The following is a 20,507-nucleotide window of genomic DNA, read 5'->3' as shown; positions in this document are numbered from 1 at the left end:
GTGTTTTCCGTTGCCGACTTCCATGTCGCCCACGCGGTAATCATTGACTCAGGTGGGACTGTCCTGCCCAGCCCTTTTCCCTTCACTGTGCTGGGCTTTACAAAAAAGGGAAAGGAACCGGAAGTTAAAAGGTGGCTCTTAACTAGCAACTGGAGAGAATTGATGGAATATTTGAGACGGCCCTTTTCTAGGCTCCCCTCCGTGATGCCAACTGGGTACTTACTCCATCACCCACAGGCACCAGGGCCCAACACATCCTGCCCTCCCTTGGCATGGGGGCCCTGAGAAGCTGGCTGCGGGAGGGAAAAGCTGCCGGCTCACCAGAATCGGGGGGCTTCCTCCGGGGTGGTGGTGGTGGTGGTTATTCTGTCATTACCATGGCCGCCTCCTTGTTAATAGTTACCCTTGTAAGAATGTTGAATATTTCTCAACTTCTCACTTTTGGAAAGGGATCAGAAATGCTTTTTTTGTTTTTATTTCCTAATGGGCAACAGAAGGCCTAAAAAAAAAATATCTCAGATTTCCGGGCAACGAGTTGAATTTGTAGGAACCTGAGCAGGGATAGAAACATTCCACAAAGCCGTTGAATGGCCACGTTTCTGCTTTTATTTCAGCCATGACAACAAATAATGCAGGTTTTGAAAAGCGTATCCAAGCATTCAGAATAGTTTCAGGCAACGTTTCTTCAGGGAATGTTTTTGTCTCCGCAAAATAGGACCCTCGTTGGCCCACGCTGTTGTTGGCGGATGAGACCAGGTTCCTGGTGTAGTTTCCTATCCCACAGAAGTATTTTTTCGGCTGCAGGATCAGAGCGATACTTGGCCAGCCCCTTCTACCTCCATCGGGCACCCTCTGTGTCCATCATTGCCTCTAGTTGTCGATGCTCGAACGCCCTTGAAATTATTGCTGCTTATGTCTATAAAGCTGCTGGTTCAGTTTTCTTGAGACAAAACATTTGAAGAGCCTTTTAGAGAACGAGATTGAGAACCCTAGGAAAACTGTCCGGCTGAGAAATCTTTGAGAAGCCCTGGAGCTGGGCTCCCTTTTTCTCTGGGCCTTCAACCGAACGGCCCAGGAGCTCCAGGCTCCGTGTTTAAATAATGTCCCCTTTTGTAGTCTGCCTGTGCAAAGAATGCAGTCTATTTATTATGGGATGGGAATGTTGGTGTGTGTTCGTTATAGTTTGCATTAGGATTTGCTACATTGTCTTATTCCCCCCCCACACACACACACACCCACACACATAACCTACCTGCTTCCAGGCTGCCCTGTTTCGGTGCGTTTTGGGCCCTCGCTCCGGGCCCCTCCCTGGATTTAGTGTATTCTGCTGCCTTGATACCGGTGGTGCTCCTGTTTTCCCCGCCCTCCTTCCCTCCCTCCCTCCCTTCCTTGGCCTTCGACTGGCCCTCTTCCTGCTTTCTCTGCTGCTTTGTGCTAAAGTTCTTGCTGCATTTCCTCCCACTCTAAATCTGGGTGTTTTGCATACTCTCGATGGATATGGCCGCCTCCTTCAGCAAACGCTCAGGTCTCTCTCCTGGCCCCTTCCAGGCCCCGTGCAGGATCCACAGCGGCCTAGAACAACCTGCAGTGTCAGATTCCTCCTTCGGGCCCGGGCTCCGTTGGAGTGAAGCCCACCTCCCTATATCCGCACGGACGTTTCCCAGCGTTTGGCATTTTGGGGTGCGCCAGGGTCCCTGGCAAAAGAGCCACTCTGCCCGTTGTGTCCTTCCTCCTCCTTCCTCCCTCATTCTGTGTTCCATTCTGGTTTCTTTTTATGGATCTTGGCTTGGCTCCGTATCTGGAAATTGGTTTTTCTGAAAATGAAAGCCTCACGGTGGGACCGAGGGGGGAATCTTTCTGCGTGCCCCCAGGAAAGCGGATTTGGGAGATCAGCCGCCGGCATTTCTCATGTCGCCCTTTGCTCTTTTGTAAGCCGTCAGGCACTGGGTTGTTTTCAACTCTTCTGCACTACTAGAGAAATCGAGGGCTGGCTCCCCTTTCCTTGGCACAGCTCTTCCTTCCTGCCTTGACTTGCTCTCTGCCATGAGGCCTCCTTGCTTTGGGCCTGTGATTTACTTCCCATGGAACGCAAGAGAGAATATTTGGGGCCAGTCAGAAGGTACCTTCGAATCTCTCCTACTGCATTTACAAACACCGGAGAGGCCTCTTCCGTCTTAAAAGTTTAATTTGACTTCGTGGGAAGCATCTAAGGTACCTGGCTTCAAGGCCCTCTTTTGCCTGGACCTGGCGTGTCGTTTTCCTTTTCTAAAGGAGCGGCTTCCTAAGCCTCGGTGCTGTCGGGAGAGCAAGTTTCACAGGTCCAGCTCTCTGCCTGGGTGTCGCCTTCAGGCCAGAGAGGGAAGAGCAACTGGAGGGGGAGGGGGAGCACGTTGCCCGCCTCCCTGATTCTAAGGCGGTTGGTTCCTGCCTGGGATTGTTCAGGGAAGGCCGGCCGAAGGGTGGGCGGCTCTGCTGCAGGGGTGGGATTCAATTGGGGGGGCTACCTGTTCTGTGGGCGTGGCTTGGTGGGCGTGGCAGGGGAAGGAGGCTGTCCAGTCAGAGGCGGGATTGGCCGGTTCTCTGAACAACTCAAAATTTCCGCTACCGACTCCCCAGAACCGGCCAGAACCGGCTGAAGGCCACCTCTGCTCCGGGGATCCTACTTTGGCCCCACCATGCCGGCCCCTTTAGGGCAGGCAGGACAAAAGATGGACCAGGGAAGCGGAGAACTGCCTGGGCGAATGGCTTTTTTTGGGGGGGAGGGGGGGCTTCATTCACGCTGCAGAAGGTGAAGCAGAGGCCGCCTTGGTCAGGCGGCCCAGAGGAATTGGGGGGAGATAGCTTGGGAGCAAAGCCTCAGCAGGTTTTGCAGTTGGGAAGAGCAGAATATACAGTAGGCAGTCATCAATTTACGAGCCCCAAATTTATGTTAAGTGAGAAATTGGTTAAGTGAGTTTTGCCCCACTTTACGACTTTTGTTTGCAGGTGAATCCCTGCGGTTGTCAAATTAGTAACATGGTTGTTAAGTGAATCTGGCCTCCCCATTGACTTCGCTTGTTGAGCCAGTTGTCAAGCCACCAAATATAAAATCACATGACCATGGAGATGCTGCAACGGTCATAAGTATGAAAAACGGTCAATCCAGGTGGGATGCATGGGCCCTGCTGTTGGCTTATGACAAGGAATTCCAAGTCAACTTTGAACTAATTTGTTACTTCAGAAATTCCTGCACTTCGGATGTCAGCAACCCGAATTTAGTTGAGAGAGTTTTTAACGCACAGTGTTCTCTTGTTCTTGGCAAACATGGTTGGGGCAGCTGGCTTTGGTGACCTAGCAAGGGGCCTTTGCCCACCTCCCAGTTTCCCCTCCCCTCCTCCAGCAGAAGCTAGTATTTTTCCCCCCTTGTCTGGTTTCTGAAATCTGACCCATGAGGAGGAGGAGGAGGAAGAGGAGGAGGGCCAAAGCCTCTGCAAGGCTGCTCTTCCCACCGCCTCCTTTCTCCTTCCTGTTTACATACAGCCTTGCTCCCGGGCCAACTCTGGGGCTGACAGTTACACAGTTGTCTTGGCCAAAACTTCCTCTGGGCAGCAGGCTTAACCCCTTGTCTCCAGGCAGGGCAGAGGCTGCCTTGGAGGAGCTGCTTCTGGCCTCTGGCCTCTGTCTCTCTGTGTGAGAGAGAAAGAGAGAGAGAACCAACTAACTAACTAACCAAAGAGTAGCATCATCAACTCTTAAAAAGTGGCTTAAAGCCAGTAAATGGTTCTGGAACAGCACAGGCAGCCCCAGTCTTCTTTGGCCAGTGCACCCCTGGACGGTTTTGAACTACACTCTGTGGTTGTGTAGCAAGGTAGCTTTTCCCAGAGGTCCAGTCTCCTGGTTGGAGAGAAGGAGCGAGTCCCTGAAGGTGCCCGGAAAGAGGGCTGCGCTCTGCTCTCTCCATTGGTTTCCTCCTCGGATCCCTGTCCCGGTTATATCAGGTTAATGAACTTTGGTCATCGCCAAAGACACAACAGTCTGTTCTCTTGCGTTAAGAGGGAAGTCGCCCCCCCAGTAGACAGTTAAACAACGTAATTTGTAACCTGAGAATATGTGCTGGCCTCTTTTTCTTTGCCTGTAGAATGAGCAATTATTTATTCACTTTCTAGCGTTCTGGATTTACATGGCATCTCAGGTGGGAAATATTACTGGCACCGAATTTCCTTATTAAGTTTCTGGGGAAAAGTGTCTTCCCCATCCTCCACCCTAACGACCTCAAACACTGTCGGAATACGTTTGGAGCTGTGGCAGGTTCTGTAATATCAAATATCGTAATACTCCCTGGCATCCTCTAATTTCCCTCATCGTGCATCAAAATATCTTAACATGCAGTCCAGCAAACAGCACAGACAGACCCCTTTGTTTTATTCATTTTTAGTTTGACTGTTCCCTGGTTTGTGGCCTATTTCTGCCCCTCTGTGAGAACTCCCGTAGGCCGGCTGGTGGCTGTAGGAGAATGCCTCCATTATGAAGCCCCCTCCTCCTCCTCCTCCTCCTCCTCCTCCTCGCCAGGGTGAGGCACCTGGCGATTATGTGGGAATGAAAGGGAGTCTTTTACCGCCTGGGCCAGAGCCTTTAGATCCTCTCTTCTCCTCCAGGATTTCCATTCTTTGAAACCACTGCCAGTTCTGAGAGGGGTCTTGAGGTGGGAGTCCGCAGGCTCCCCTCTCTACTTGAAACGAGATCTTTCCCGCCTCCCGGATGAGAGAATCTCTAGGTTTCACTGATGATGAAAGTGGAATGCCCCCTGCCCACAGTGCGAAGTCATGGGGCTTGATAGGAGGTTCCCTTTTTCTGTTTTGGTTTTGGTTGAAAGTGAGATTTTTTTAAAAAGTCTCAGAATTCCCTGGGCACTAAACTGTTTTCTGAGAGTTGGACATTAACAGTAAATGTTTGCACTTTTATATAAATAGGAAAAGCAGGTCCTGTTCCCGTGCCATGTGAGGGTCTCCGAGTAGAAGAGACGGGTCGTGGTTTTCAGACAAAGCTGCACCTGCTCAGATCTAGGGATTGTGTGTGTGAATACACTCACTCTGGTTTCTGGGTCTTGGGGTGACTGCTCGACAGAGAATCTGCTTCCTACCTTGAAACCACTAGATCTTGGCCCCATTTTTAGAAGTCTTAGTGGAAACTTCCCTGTCGAAGGCCAACCACCTGGAAAGCAAAAAAAAGGGGGGGGGGGCTGGGGAGGGGTCCAGATCCTTTGGAAAGAATAAACGTCAGAACCGTTCTTGAGACCGTTTGGGGCTGTGCAATCAGCGCTTGTTTTGGGTGTCCCTTTGTCCTCGCAGAAAAGCAAGGTCCTGAGCGGAAGAGGATCAAAAAGGAACCGGCAGCTCGCAAGCCCAGCCTGCTCTTCGGAATGGGCCTTTCAGGGATTCGGGCAGGCTATCCGCTCTCAGAGCGCCAGCAGGTGGCCCTCCTCATGCAGATGACAGCAGAAGAATCTGCCAACAGTCCAGGTGGGGACAGGACCCCGGGTGCTTCTGCCTCTTCCTAATGGGACCCCGCTCCCCCTCTCCCACCCCCCGGAACCTCTTGACAAGGGTTGGAAGTTGGCGGTGTTTGCACTGGCACCGGAGGAGTCGGAGGCGCCTCTTAACTCCTGGTGTCCAAGATGCTTTTCCACAGCCACTTCCTACATTGGTTGCCTCGTCCCTCCTGCCTTCCTTTCCTCTCTGCCCTCCCCACATCCTTCAGTCTGCCTTTAGCTCCTGTGCACAGCCCCCTCTAAAGGCTGTGGGGCTTTGGCCTTAATCAAGCTCTTCCTTGTGTGCCCCCCAACAGTGGATACAACACCAAAGCACCCCTCTCAGTCTGCAGTTTGTCCGAAGGGAACTCCTAACTCTGCCTCCAAAACCAAAGATAAAGTGAACAAGAGAAATGAACGCGGAGAAACCAGGCTGCATCGGGCAGCCATCCGGGGAGACGCCCGGCGTGTCAAGGAGCTGATCATCGAAGGCGCCGACGTCAACGTAAAAGACTTTGCAGGTAACCTCTCTGGATTAGCCACCCAAAAGCAGACAAGACTTGGCCAAACGTTAGCAGGCCAAGGGACGCAGAGGTTTTGTTAGACTTTGGATTGAACTACATAAGTGGGCTAACACGGCAGCTTACTCGGAGCAAGCGAGGTAAATTTGAGACTAAAATCCATGTATGTTGTGTAGTTATGTCGCATAACATTATTTTTATAGCCAAAGAGAAAGAGAGGGAGAGAGACCTTTAAAAACCTAAAAGATCACAGAATGCCTTCATTTGGAACATTTCTCAGTAACTTTTAAACGTGTTACCTATTCGAAGTTGTAACTGCCTAGTAATGCAATAACATTTTTATCCTCTGAGCTAGTTTTGTTCAGCTTCTTTCTGGCAGAATTACTTCCATCACCCCCCCTCCACCTCACAAACACACGTTCCACTCGTCACTCATTGCATTCCAGGAGCTCAATCTGAGTTTCCTTGGGCAGAATTTTCCGTTTGTGCATTTACATTCAGGGCCGTTGAGCCGTGAGCAACTCCGGCAATCCTTGTCAAAACTACACCCAAGCAGAAGTAGGCAGACATATTCCTCTGATCTTTGCAAAATGTTAAGAAAAATAAACATACATTTTTAATTCACTAAATTTCTTTGCCTTCAGTTCCCCTGGAGAATATGAATATATTCTCTCTCTCTCTCTCTCTCTCTCTCCCTCCCTCCCTCCCTCGCCCCCCTCTCTCCGTGTGTGTGTGTGTGTGTGTGTTTGTATGTGTGTATGTATTTATGTATGTATGTATGACTAACACCAAAACTGAGATGGACTAACTAATAGACTAACATCCAGCTTTAACCCAGTGCAAATGAGCAACTTTCCCCCAGGCGAGCAGAGAGAGCTGCTCATGGGAACTTGGCCCTACGTGTCCCATACATGTGATTGATATGTCCTTTTGCAGGCTGGACCGCTTTGCACGAGGCATGCAACCGAGGTTACTATGATGTTGCGAAACAGCTGCTTGCTGCAGGAGCCGAGGTCAATACCAAGGGTTTGGACGACGACACTCCCCTGCACGATGCAGCCAGCAACGGACACTACAAGGTCATCTCTCGCTTTCGTTGATTGGCAGGTTCTTCCTCTTTTTCAGGTTGCCCGATGCCACCAACAGAAAGGGTAGCTTTCCAGCTTGTGGCTTCCCAGCTGTTGGCTGCTGAAAAACTCCAACAGCCCCATGACCTGCAATAATGCGATTCTCTGCCCCTGTCTCGGTGACTCTCCCCTCCCCGATGTGCCGTAGTAGGCTCCTGGAGCGCAACTGCCTTTTGCTCTTCTGAAGACCAAGGCAGAGCAGCTGGATCAGGGGACAAAGCGTGTAAGCATAAAGGAGGCTTTGACCCAGAATCAGGCCGAGGCTCCCCATAGCCTGGGACGGGCCAAGCTGAATGGCTGTGGCCTCCAAAGACTTTCCTTCACAGAGCAGGAGCTGAGGGCTTAAGTGAAGGATTGAAAGGTGTGTTGATTCTGCAGACTTCAAGTTACATTACTATAAGCTGGTAGGGACACATTTGTCATAGATGATCCAGCTTGACCTTGATTTATGTTGTTTAACCTCCTCTTGGAGAATAGCACCTGACTGACAATTTTGTTTTGTTAGGTGGTGAAATTGTTGTTGCATTATGGAGGAAACCCTCAACAACTTAACAGGAGGGGAGAGACTCCATTAAAAGTAGCGAATTCCCCCACCATGGTGAACCTGCTCTTGGGAAAGGCCACGTATCCTTCCAGTGAAGAGAGCTCCACAGGTAAGAAGTGGCAGGTCGGGTGAAAACCCAGGACGTCTGTGGGGGATGCAGGGATATAAATAGTTATCAGGAAGGATTGTGGTTTGGTAGAATATAACAAGGCCTGTGTGATTGAGCCAAACCTCATTCGGCTTCCACTAACCAATATTACCCTCCAGAAGGAATGTAGTGTGTGTGTTTGCTGCGATTCCCAGGGTGTGAAACCAGTCTGCTCCCAAACTGTCTGCTTAAGGCCCAGGCGTGTTCAGTCCTCCCCTTCCCTGGCCTTGGCCTCAGTCCAGTCAGGGCTAAGCTTTTGGGGGGGAGGCTTGGTGTGTCATTCAAAACATTGTGGCATGTCGGCTTTGACACACGTGTCACAGGATCGCCACCACTGCCCCGGTGAGATTGACTTTGATGCTGTTCCCTTGTGGTCGCGACCACCCATCCTTGAGGAACCAACCCAGGAAGTACAGCTTGGTGTTTTGTTTCTTACTTGTCTTTCTGCTCTGTACAGAAGCAGTACTGGCATTTTATGTATGAAGTTGGAGCAATAATGGAATTAGTATCCTTTCTCTAAGCTGCCCATTTCATCCCTGCCAAGACCGTGCCATTCCCGCACTTCTGTAGAAGGCACCCTCCCAGCCATTTGCTGCTTCCTTTTGCAAACCTCACAGCAACATCAGGATGCAGATAGGCGGCAGGTTTAACAGTGATGGGCCCGGTTGAATAAAAGACTCGTCTGTTTTTGAAAGGGGGGGGGGGCGGGAGAAATGCAGAGAGAATTTGGTGGCAGCGTGGCTAGCACGTCTCCATATTCAGTTTAGAGGTGCGTGCAGTGAGAACTGAGTTGCACTGTGGTTTGGAATAGTGAGCTTTCTGAGAGAAAAAAGTTGTGCAGACTTACAGAATAATTTCCAAGGCCGACTAGTGGCCCAGTGAACGGGAAAACCTTGGTCCGACTCTGACCTCCCCAACGAACCTCGAATGCCTCTTCCCCAGTTCTCCCCACTTCAGGAGTTAAGACTCTGTAGCGCAGGGAGGGCACCTGCCCCGCTTACAAAAGCATTGTGGAGGATACGGAGATAAATACGCATTGGGTCCTTTTCGAAGCCCCTATAAATATTAAGTGGCAGCGCTCTGGCATTGGCATGAAGCTCCGGGGGCAGAGAGCCCTCCGGCAGCTGCAGAGGCTGCACTTGGGGGCCCCCGGAGAGAGGCGAGGGAGGTGAGGGGCCGGGCTGCACTGCAACTCCAACCCCGGATTGGCACGGCAGCTGCTGGAGAGGCAGGCCCCCTTTTGAAAAAAACGGATGTTCTCCACAGCAACGGCTCTTACTAGATTTGCACCCTTTCTGCCCAGATGGACCAAATGGATGCCAGCCATTGATTCCCTGCGCAGCTTTGGCCTTTTGCCCCAGAGGACCTCTCAGACCTCCGTATAGGTAGAGCAGCCCCAGCTATGCTTTGCACACGGAAGATAGATTGTCCACTCAGGTATTGTGAGCAGGTTTCTGTGGCGAACGCTGCTAAGTGCAGGTGTTACGTAGGTGCTGTCCTTCACCTGCCTTGATGCTCTTGCTTTTGCAGAGACTTCGGAGGAAGAAGACGCTCCGTCGTTTGCGCCCTCCAGTTCCATCGATGGCAACAACACAGACTCGGAGTTTGAGAAAGGCCTGAAGCACAAGGGGAAGAACCAGGAGGCCCCCAAAGCCGTCACGCCCGTGAAGGACGAGTACGAGTTCGACGAGGACGATGAGCAGGACCGAGTCCCCCCCGTCGATGACAAGCACCTGCTGAAGAAGGACTACAGGAAAGAGACTAAAGCCAATAATTTCATTTCCATTCCCAAGATGGAAGTGAAAGCGTACACTAAAAACAGCACAATCGCACCAAAGAAAGCAGCTCATCGCATCCTTTCCGATACATCTGACGAAGAAGATGGCACCCTGGCAGTGGGAGGCGGGGAGAAGTTGCGGATGACCACCCACCCCAGCCCCGCCAGCAACAAGGCCCGAGAACCCTCCAGCGCCAAACAGCAGAAGGAGAAAAACAAGGTGAAGAAGAAGCGCAAGAAGGAGGCCAAAGGCAAAGAAGTTCGGTTTGGCAAAAAAAATGACAAGTTTTGTTCCTCCGAATCCGAGAGTGAAAACCTGGAGAGCGAGGAGGATGACCGAGACTCTGTTCACAGCCCCCCCACCTGTGCCAAGGACTCCAGGCTGGTGCTGAAGGAGTCCTCCCTCTTCAATTCCCTCTCCGCTTCCTCTGCCTCTTCCCACGGCAGCCTGGCCTCCCAAAAGCATAACTCGGCTCTGACAGAGCAGCACTCCAAGCACTGGCGGACTGACAATTGGAAGGCGGTTTCCTCCCCAGCCTGGTCAGACGTCAGCTCCTTATCCGATTCCACAAGGACCAGGTTGACCAGCGAGTCTGATTATTCGTCCGAGGACTCGAGCCTGGAATCCCTGAAGCCCGTGAGGAAGAAACAGGAGCCCAAGAAGCGAGCTCAGCACGGGGCTGCAGTGATGGTGGTGGATAAGAAGAACTCGTTCCACGGCAATGTCGATGGAGCTATTCCAAAGCTGGACAAGGAGGGGAAGGTTGTGAAAAAGCATAAAACGAAACACAAACACAAAAACAAGGAGAGAGGCCAGTGTCCCGCCAGCCAAGACATTAAAATAATCAAAGCTTTTTCTTTTGATTATGAGGACTCTAAGCAGAGATCCGAAAAGGCTTTGATGATAGAGACTGAAAGCCCTGCTGAAAACAAGCTCAAAGCACTAAAGCATGAGAGGGAGCACTTCAAGAAAGAGGACAAATTTCTGAGAACTAAATCTGAAGAGAAGGAGTGGTTGATCAAAGAGGAAGCTGGGAAAAATTCTAAAGAGGAGAAATCCTTGAAAAAAGCGAAGGAGGCGAGTAAAGACATCAGCAAACCCTTCAGAGAAGAAAAGGCCAGCAGGCTGGAGAGGGAGAAGCCCGCAAAGGAGAAATCTCCCAAAGAGGAGAAGCCTCGAACGCACAAGGAGGACAGGAAGAAGAAGTCCAAGGACAAGCAGTTCAAAGCTGAGAAGAAAAGCGAACCAAAAGAAGAAAAACCAAGCAGAATCGAGAAAGAAAGGCCAGTGAAAGAAGAGAAAGAAAAATGCAAAAAAGACAAAAGTTACCGAGAAGAAGCACCGTTTGAAGAATTTAGTAATAAAAACCAGTTTTTGGAAAACGAAGATACAAAATTTAGTCTTTCGGATGACCAGCAAGACCGATGGTTTTCAGATTTGTCCTCTGATTCCTCTTTTGATTTCAAAGAAGAGAATAGCTGGGATTCACCAGGGACAGACTACAGAGAAATAAAGAATGACAGTGTGGCAAAATTAATCATTGAAACCGTAAAGGAGGAAATAAAAGACAAGAAACGCGAAAGTAAAACGAAAGACAAAAGAGACTACAGTGAAAAGCGTAATGAAAAAGACACCTTTCTTAAAAAGAAAGAGAGAGAATACGCCGAGCGGAATTCTGAGAAGAAGAAGGACCAAATTGAGAAGCATAAAAATATTCCCAATTATCTGCCCGAAAAGAAAAGAAAGGATTCTGCTGAAAGTTTTAAAGAGAGAAAAGAAAAGGATGGCAGCGAAATTAGAGAAAGAAGGGAATTGCCTGATAGCTCTAAAGATAGAAAAGAGGTTAAAATTAAGCAAGAAGACTCCTACAGAGATGAGTTTAAAGGCTACGGCTGCGAAGCGTTTTTCAGAGAAAAACCTGACTCTGAATTCAGCGGAAAAAATACGGAAACCTGGGAAAGGCATCCCTCAGGAAAGGAGAAGAAGGATGCGCCAGAGAAGGACAAGAAAGAAAAATCAAAAACGGAGAAATACAAAGAAAAATCCAAAACGGACGATAGGGAGAGAAATGAGAAGACCCCGTCCGAAAAAAACCAAAAGGACAAAGAACTGGAAAAAAGCTTTAAAGAGAAAAAGGAGAGATTCAGAGATCCTCACAGCAAAGACAAAGAGAGGAAGACTTCCTTAGACCAGGCGAAAGACAAGAAGGAGAAGATCTTCTCTGGGGACCGGGAGGACTTCCACGAGAAAAAGGAGGAGAAAAAAGGAAGAGAGAGGAGCTGGTATAACATCCTCGACATTTTCACCGACGAAAGTGAGGACGAAAAGGACGACTACCCTCTGGCTGGGTTCAAACTGGGGGACGGCCTGGTAAACGAAATGCACCGGCTGCAGGAGAGCCTACAAGACCAAGAGGAGAGAGACCTTTATGTCTCTGACAAGCATCGGAAGTATTCATCTGACCGGCAGCCCCACTCTGCGGAGAAACCAAAAGATAAGGATCCCAAAGAGAGGAAAAAGGAGAAAGGGCTGTCGGAGGGAGGAAAGGAGAAAAAAGACAAAAGCTCCCTCGAGAAACACAAGGAGAAGAAAGACAAAGACCGGAAAGAGAGAATCTCGGTGGATTCTGGCCTGGAAAGGAAGACCAAACAGAAACTCCTCGAAAAGGCAGAAAAGAAGCACGGGGGAGAAGAGAAGGCTAAAAGCAGACACAAGGAAAAGCCGGACAAAGAGTACACCAAGGAGAAGCGTTCCTCTAAGAGTGGGGAGGCAGAGAAGAGCTTGCTGGAGAAGCTGGAGGAAGAAGCCCTCAATGAATACCGAGACGACTCCAACGACAAGATCAGCGAGATCTCCTCGGACAGCTTCACCGACCGAGTGCAGGACCCCGTGATCAGCAGCCTCTTTGAGGCCTCCGGCCTTTCCCTTGCAGAGCCCCCTGAGGAGAGGCTCAAGGAGTCAATGCCTCTGCCTTGCCTGGTGGAGAAACTCAAGGAGAAGGAGAGGCACCGACACTCTTCCTCTTCATCAAAGAAGAGTCACGAAAAAGAGAAAGCCAAGAAAGAAAAAGCAGAGAAAAAAGACAAAACAGATGAACTGAAAGACTCCAGCAGCAGGAAGGAGGCCACCCAGTACGAAAAAGATTTTGCCCTGGATGGGGACGGTTTTGGCGTTGCCTACAGCACAAAAGCGGAGGCTGAAGAAGACGTGGACAAAAATATGGAGTACTTGTTTTCTGAAAAAAAGGACAAGAATGAATCCGAAAGAGATCTTACTAAGAAAATTGAAAAGGAAAAAACCTGCAGCTCCAACACCTTCAGTGTAGCCAAAGAGAAGAAAAAGAGAGACCGGCACAAAGAGAAGTGGAAAGACGAAAGGGAGAAGCACAGAGACAAACACCCGGATGGATTGTTTAAGCACCATAAGGAGGAGCAGAAGTTTGCCAAAGACAAGGAGGCCTCTCAAGGGATCTGTCCCAAAGACAAATCTAAGGAGGAGCCCTCCAAGCCGAATGACCTCAAAGCAAAGGAAAGACTGAAAGAAAACCAGGAGAAGGAGAAAGCCGACTGTCTTAAGATGAGCAACGGAAATGATAAAATTGCCCCATCCAAAGAGGGCGGTAAAAAGGATGTCAGGCCCCGGGAGAAACTTTTGGGAGATGGGGACCTGATGATGACCAGCTTTGAGAGGATGCTGAGCCAAAAAGACATTGAGATTGAAGAGCGCCACAAGAGGCACAAAGAGAGGATGAAACAAATGGAAAAGATGAGGCACAGATCCGGAGATCCCAAATTAAAAGACAAAGTCAAAGCCAACGAGGAGATGCGCAAGAAGAGTCTGGATTTGACCACCAAGAAACCATCAGCTCTTGACTCTCAGTTGAAAGACAAAAAACTCAAGGACCTTGGCCCACTTGCTCCCATAGCATCCCCCGAGATCAAGGCCCAGCCTGCTGTGGGGGTGGATTCCAAGGACTGGATAGCTGGCCCCCAACTGAAGGAAAACTTGCCAGCTTCTCCGAGGCCAGATCAGCACAGGCCAACAGGCGTTCCCACCCCAGCCTCAGTGGTCTCATGCCCAAGCTATGAAGAGGTGATGCAGACACCACGGACTCCATCGTGCAGCAATGAAGATTACACGGATCTGATGTTTGATTGTGCCGACTCTCAGCATTCCCTCCCCATCTCCACGATGTCCATGAATGCTTGTTCTCCGTCTTTCTTCGACAGATACTCAAATCCTTCCAGTGGATTTTCTGAGAATCCAAGTCAGACCCCAACAAGGTTCATCCCCTCCACAAATCTCCATCGGTCGATCTCTGTGGATATTAGAAGGGCACCAGAAGAAGAATTCAGTGTTGGAGATAAATTTTTTAGGCAGCAGAGTGTCCCAGCCACATCTAGTTACGATTCTCCAGCCCAGCACTTGATGGAGGAGAAGCTGCCTCTTCCTTCTGTTCCCACTGAAAAGTTCCCGTGTTTATCTCCAGAATATTATTCTCCTGACTATGGAGTCCCATCACCCAAAGTAGAGGCACTGCATTGCACATCCGGAACCGTTAGCAACATCGTCCAGTCCCCCGAAAGTGTATTTTCTGGATTGCAAGCCAAGTCCTCCCCTTCTCACAGAGACGAGCTGCTCGCCCCTTCTGTAGAAAGCGCCCTCCCTCAAGACCTGGACATGCCCTTGGATGCCACAGAGAATCAACTGGCGACGGCTGCCATCCTGCCCCCCGAGACCAGCTTCTTGCCCCCGATTGAGGAGAGTGAGTTTGACTCTGGCGTGCCAGAGCAGAGCAGCGCCGAGTGGGAGCCCACACCAAAGAAACCCCCTCCAGTGCCACCCAATGTAATTGGCAACCCTCCTGAACACCCTCCTGTCGGCTGGTCAGTGGGGCCTGAGCTGCTTCTGAAGTCTCCCCAGCATCGCCCCGATTCCCCAAAGCCTTTCTGTTCTCTCGATATCGCGCACCCCAGCACGCCGGTGCCCTTCCTTCCTGCAGAGACGCTCTATCCTGGCTCCCCTGCCACCTACCCCCTTTCCGTGATTGAGCCAAGGCTCGAGAAAGCGAAAGAAGAGCCAGAAGAAACAGTCCCGCCCGAAATGGTGTCCGCAGAGCCACCAGCTCCCTATGTGGATCCCCCGGCCAGGTTGGATGCCTTTTTCAGCACCTGCAAGCCTGTCTCAGAAGACGCATCGGACATGGCTTTGCCGCCAGTGGAGCCACAAGTGGAAGTTGCGGATGCCGTTGAAAAGAATTTCTTAGAAAACAGCAGCATCACCCCTGTAAACCCAGAGGAGCCGATTACGTGGCCGGATCCATTTGCAAACGCTGAGGACGACTTGGACCTGGGCCCCTTCTCCCTGCCAGAGCTGCCCCTCCAAGCAAAAGAAGTCCCAGAGATGGAAATGGTGGAGGGTGGCGAGGAAAGCCACTCGGCTGCGCCTTCCGAAGCCATCGCTGCAGCCCTGCTGGACGTCGAGGTTCCTTTGGGCTCTACAAAGGACCAGGAGGATTTGAGTCTGAATCCAGAAAGCGTCCCACCTGGGGAGCCCGACCCGCAGGGGGAGGAGAAGCCACCAGAGGAGGCTTCTGCCAAAACCGGGTTGGATATCTGCAACCCCGCAGAGCAGAAGACTGGAGAAGAAGCGGAGGCCTCCCAGAATGTCCAGGAGGCAGTCCCCGCAGGTCTGGGGCAGCTGGAGCCTCAGGAGGTGGAGGCCCGTGGGGAGGAAGCCTCCTCGGCTGCTCTGGGCTCCAGTGAGGCTCCTCAGGGCTGCTTCAGCCAAGTGGACAGGACGGAGAGCCCTGAAGCTCAAGAGGCCGCCAGGGGCCCCAGCCAGGTTGCTGCTTCTCAGGCAGAAGTACCACCTCAAGGGAACGTCCAGCTGGAAGCGGCAGAATCGGCCCCCAAGCCGATTCCCGAACCCCCAAAGGCTCCCAAAATAGAAGAGATCCCACAGCGGATCACCAGGAACCGAGCCCAAATGCTGGCCAATCAAAATAAGCAAAATGCGGCTGCGGCGGCTGCGGTGGCTGCTTCCGAAAAGGAGTTCCCCCCCACTTCCGCCCCTTCCACGAGGGCCAAGGGGGGCCGCGTGGCTGAGGAGGAGGACGCCCAGGCGCAGCACCCGCGGAAGCGGCGGTTCCAGCGCTCCAGCCAGCAGATCCAGCAGATCAACACCAGCACCCAGCAGACCCGGGAGATGATCCAGCAGACCTTGGCTGCCATCGTTGACACCATCAAGCTGGAGGACATCGAGCCGTATCACAGCGACCGGTCCAATCCGTACTTTGAGTACCTGCAGATCCGGAAGAAGATCGAGGAGAAGCGGAAAATCCTCTGCTACATCACCCCCCAAGCGCCCCAGTGCTACGCCGAGTACGTCACCTACACCGGCTCCTATTTGCTGGATGGGAAGCCTCTGAGCAAGCTGCATATTCCCGTGGTAATTAACTCTCTGCCGCTTTCCCTCTAGTGCCTTTCCCAGCTTTGCGGGGGTGGGGGGGGAGACAGCCGTCGCTCTTCCTGCTGGCCAGGTGCATCCCACTGCACCCCCTAGGCCCCTGGCAGCCTTCAGGAAGCATTTCCAGTCTGGAGAGCAAGCCCCCCCCCCCCCCCCCATTTTCTGGTGCCTCTGTTGTTATTTTGACCTGATGCCCTCAGGGCAGAACTCCCGCCCGTCCGTCCGTCCAGTGGGGGGCTGGACCGCAGCAACTGTCTGAAAGGCCTGGGGGTGGGTGGGGGGCCGGGACAGGAAGATATTGGACCAGCTAGGAAGGGTGAGTTTGAAGAACGGGGCCTGGAAATTAAATTAGAGTAAACTGAGAATGGAAACTCTAAACCCACATTGGACAAGTTGCCAGGAATAACAGCAAGCCCAGCTGTCATCAGGTGGAGCTTATTGTGGCTTTGGGTCAGTGTGACGTTGGGAAAGCCATTTTTACAACCAGCCCTCTGGCCATGCGGGGGGCAGAATCTTGGGTCGGCTTCCATCATTCTTGGCATGGTCCACATCGGAGGGAGGGGGATCTGCCAGTAGAAATCCACTGGTCAGGAGGCTCCACATTTGAATCTGTATTACTTTGGCCTTTTCTGAGGTTGAAAGCCAGAGATAAGGGCGGGGCGGGGGGGGAGGAGCTAGGGAGTAGAGCTGGAGTGGCTCCAGTGTGCCGTCCGGAGCCCCGGCTGAAGGGCCCCCAAAAGAGCAGTTGGCCCCCCTGCCCCCCCCCCTCCGTGTGGCTCAGGAAGGCCTGAAATCAGGCAAGTCCCTCCTGCTCCTGGGGTGGCCGAAGGGGAAGGTCTCCGTTCGCCTGCAGCAGCGGCTCCCGAGGGCGGCCAGGGGAGCGGAGGCTGAGCACTTCCGACGGGGGCCTGCTCAAAGGGGGGGGGGGGCGGCGTTCAGACCAGGGGTGGGATTCCAAACGTTTTTACTACTGTTCTGTGGGCGTGGCCATGTGACTGGGTGGGCGTGGCTTTTTGTTGTTGCTTTTTTGCAGCCCCCACCCCTTTGGGGGGGCCTTCTGAGCCTCTGGGGGGGCATTTTTGCTCCCCTAAGGCTCCCCTGAAGCTCAGGAGAGCAAAAAAATTGGAGGGGGGGCGGGCTGAGCCCTTCTTTGCCTCCCTGAGCCTCAGCAAGGGGAATCCCGGCACAGCTGATCTTATCTACAGCTGATGGTTGGGAGGGAAGAAAAAGAGAAAAATACCTTAGGCGAATGTCAGGCGGGCGGGCGGGGTGGGGGGGCGTGGCCAGTTCGGCGACCCACGCCCAATTTCTTGCTACCGGTTCGCCCGATCCAGTGCGAACCGGCTGAATACCACCAGAGGTTCAGGCCTGATGCACATATGTGAGGAACCCCCCGCTTGGGAATCAGGGAAGCGGACCCCGGCTGAGCCCCGGGGGAAGCTGAGCTCGGCAGCCTCGGTGGGCAGGCGTTGGGTTGGCCTGGGCGGGCGTTGGCGTGAGCCTCCCTCTCTGGCCTCTGCTCTGGCCAGAGCTGCATCCGTCCGTCCGTCCGTCCGCTGGGCCAGGCGAAGGGAGGCTGGCCATAGCCCCCACCCACCGGGCAACCCTTCCTGCCTCCTCTGCCTTTCAGATCGCCCCTCCCCCGTCCTTGGCCGAGCCCCTGAAGGAGCTCTTCAAGCAGCAGGAAGCCGTCCGGGGGAAGCTGCGACTCCAGCACAGCATCGAGCGGGTAACTGCCATCCCCGGGCACCAGGGGTTGGGGTCGGGGGTGGGGGTGGCCTCCTGGTAACGCTGCCCTCCCTCCCTCCCTCCCCCAGGAGAAGCTGATCGTCTCGTGTGAGCAGGAGATCCTGAGAGTTCACTGCCGGGCAGCCAGGACGATAGCGAACCAAGCGGTGCCCTTCAGCGCCTGCACGATGCTCCTGGACTCGGAGGTGTACAACATGCCCCTCGAAAACCAGGTGGGGCGGGGGGCTCTTCCTTGGGGGAGGCCGTGGGGGAGACCGTGGGGGAGGCGGGGAAGAGGCCTGAGCTACTGCAGCCCCCCTTTCCCCCTGGCGATGGCTGCCTGCCGGCTCCCCCTGCCCCCTTTCTACAGCTTGGGCTGGGTGGGGGGCTCCAAAGGAGCGTTTAGGGGGGTGAGAGGGGAAGCAGCTGCGGCATCGCCCCTCCCCCTTCGCCAGGACTCCACGTCCCCCCTTGGCTCCCCCTTCACAGCAGCCCCTCTGACCATCTCGCTTCAGAAGGGAAACCCACCCCAGCTGCACCTGAACTGGGCAGAGCCGGGCTCTACCCCAGACTGCAGGTCTCCTGCCTGCCCCCTTGCTCCCCCAGTTCTGTGCAAGGAAAGGCTGGAGATGTAGGGATGAGCGAGGGGGGGAGGGGCGGGGGGAGCCTCCTGGCCTGCTTTGCTTTGCTTTGCGGCAGAGGAGAGAGACACTAGTGGCTGCGGCTGCTCAGGAAAAGGAGAGCGGCGCCTCCTGCTGGCCAGTCGCTTGGAAGCAGCTCTTTCTCGGCTGGCTGTAAAGCTGTCACTCTGGTGGGAAGCTGAGTGGTGCATTGCAGGCATCGGCCCCAAGCCCAGAGCGGGGAGGGGGTATTAGCTATCGGTCGTACTCGTCCTGGGCCTCCTTCGGCCCACAGCCAGGGACTTGGTGTCACTTTCCTCCACAGAGACAGTGCTGGGCTCCGGGTCTCAGCTCAGGAAGGTTGGGGACAGCGCAGCTCTTGCAAAGGGCCCTTGGACTGGGAGGCTCATAGCCACCCAGAGTCCACAGAAGGTCCCTTGCGTGCCTCTTTGAGACTCTTCCGTAGGAAAGTGTGTGTGTGTGTGTGTGTGTGTGAGAGAGAGAGAGAGAGAGAGAGAGAGAGGAGGAGGGAGGGAGGAGAGAGAGAGAGAGAGAGGACGGAAACTAACTTTTAAGTCTTTCTTTCTGCCGCTCCCTTCGTCCTTTATCTCTCAGGGAGACGAAAACAAATCTGTCAGAGATCGTTTCAATGCTCGTCAGTTTATCTCGTGGTTGCAGGACGTGGATGACAAATATGACCGGATGAAGGTGAGCCGGGAAGGCTAGCTAGGCAAGTGGGGGGTCAGGGGCTGCCCGCTCGGGGAGGGGAGGAGTCGTGGTGCACCTGCTGCGGTCCTCAGATCTGCTCCTGTCCTGCTGATGAGGCTCCGACTGCTTCCTCCACAACTACCATCCTCCTCCTCCTCCTCCTCCTCCTCCTCCTGATACTGCCATCCTTCAGGTGGGTGCCTGATTCCTTGAAGAGCTTCCTCTGGCCCAGCAGTTTCTGTGATGGGGTTTTTTAAAAATTAACAGTCTGAAAATCGGAACCAGCTTTTCTGGCTCTCGGGAAGGGCTCCTCTCCTTCAGCCCACCTGTGGCCCTTCCCTTGGGCAGGGAGGCCCCTTTCTGCCAGGGGCCCCGTAGAGGCAGAGCTACGGCAAGCAGCGCACGCTCTGACCTGGTAGTGTCCCATAACTTGCTTTTCTTAAAATACACATTTTAAAGAAAACCAGGTGCTGAGTGACGGGGAACATCTACATTGCTGATAATAGGAAAGTTGCAAATTTCTCCGTTTCTTGGGAATGAATCCATTGATTCCAGCCCAGGATTGCCTAATCCCCTTGCGTATCTAGAGTTTTGTAAGGAACTTTTATCGACCATGCAGCCTTCATTCATTCCTTCAAAACAGGAAAACCTTAAACGGCCACCTCCGACAATCCTAGTTGGAGCACAGCAGCCTTTGATAAAAGCAGTATGAATATAAACCCACAGAGCCCCACGGGAGGCACCACGGGATCCAGGAGGCTGCAACCAGCACCGATACAGACCAGTTGCCAAGCACCCAAATCCTGATCACGTGACTCTGGGGATGCTGCCAATAGTTGTAAGGGGGAGCTTAGGTGGTAGCTCACTTTTTTTCAGCACCGTCATAATTTCAGACGGTCACTAAATGAATGGTGGTAAGTCAAGGACTCCCTGGATTTTTTTTTACCCATCTACTTTTCTCTTAAAAGAAGCAGCTCATTTGCGCAACAAATAATAGCAAACACTCCGAAAGCTAGCAAAAATTAAAAACAATCCTGGTGGGCCAAGCCTGGGGTCTCTCTGAAAGCCCTTTCCGTGTCAGAGCCCAACCGTCTCCCGAATGCCCCACCCCCCGCCCTGCCCCCCCGGCAGGAAATCTCCCAGTCTTCAGACGGAGCCTTTGGGACTCTCTGGGTTCCTGGCCTCCATGTGAGCAACCTCCGTCCCAGTCGAGGGGGGGCTTCTCCGGGGCATGCCTGGAAACCAACAGGGGAGCTGGAGGAGGCTGTGCCCTTTGGCCTTTCCCCATGGCTGCCCGTGGGCTCCCCTCGCGGGGAAGGGGGACACCAAGGCCACAGAGCGGGGGGGGGCAGCTTCTCA

At 53.0% G+C, this 20,507-nt stretch overlaps 1 protein-coding gene across 3 annotated transcripts in view; it reads left to right on the top strand.

The window, feature by feature from the left end:
* Window positions 1-20,507, top strand: part of ANKRD11 (ankyrin repeat domain 11) — a 111,358-nt gene that overhangs the window by 89,488 nt on the left and 1,363 nt on the right. For 2 of the 3 annotated variants that reach the window (XM_026719746.2, XM_026719744.2), the window contains 8 exons: window positions 5,328-5,498; window positions 5,824-6,027; window positions 6,964-7,106; window positions 7,660-7,807; window positions 9,377-16,074; window positions 17,723-17,821; window positions 17,910-18,053; window positions 19,056-19,148. In XM_026719746.2, the coding sequence (XP_026575531.1) occupies window positions 5,328-5,498; window positions 5,824-6,027; window positions 6,964-7,106; window positions 7,660-7,807; window positions 9,377-16,074; window positions 17,723-17,821; window positions 17,910-18,053; window positions 19,056-19,148 (7,700 nt within the window). Of the gene's footprint in view, window positions 1-5,327; window positions 5,499-5,823; window positions 6,028-6,963; window positions 7,107-7,659; window positions 7,808-9,154; window positions 9,284-9,376; window positions 16,075-17,722; window positions 17,822-17,909; window positions 18,054-19,055; window positions 19,149-20,507 lie in introns of those variants that run through there. The other variant, XM_087940282.1, reaches the window with a different exon arrangement.

Source organism: Pseudonaja textilis, chromosome 11, assembly GCF_049901715.1.
Source record: "Pseudonaja textilis isolate UNSWEBS1 chromosome 11, rPseTex1.2, whole genome shotgun sequence".
Lineage (NCBI taxonomy): Eukaryota > Metazoa > Chordata > Lepidosauria > Squamata > Elapidae > Pseudonaja > Pseudonaja textilis.
This window is presented reverse-complemented; position numbering and strand designations above follow the sequence as displayed.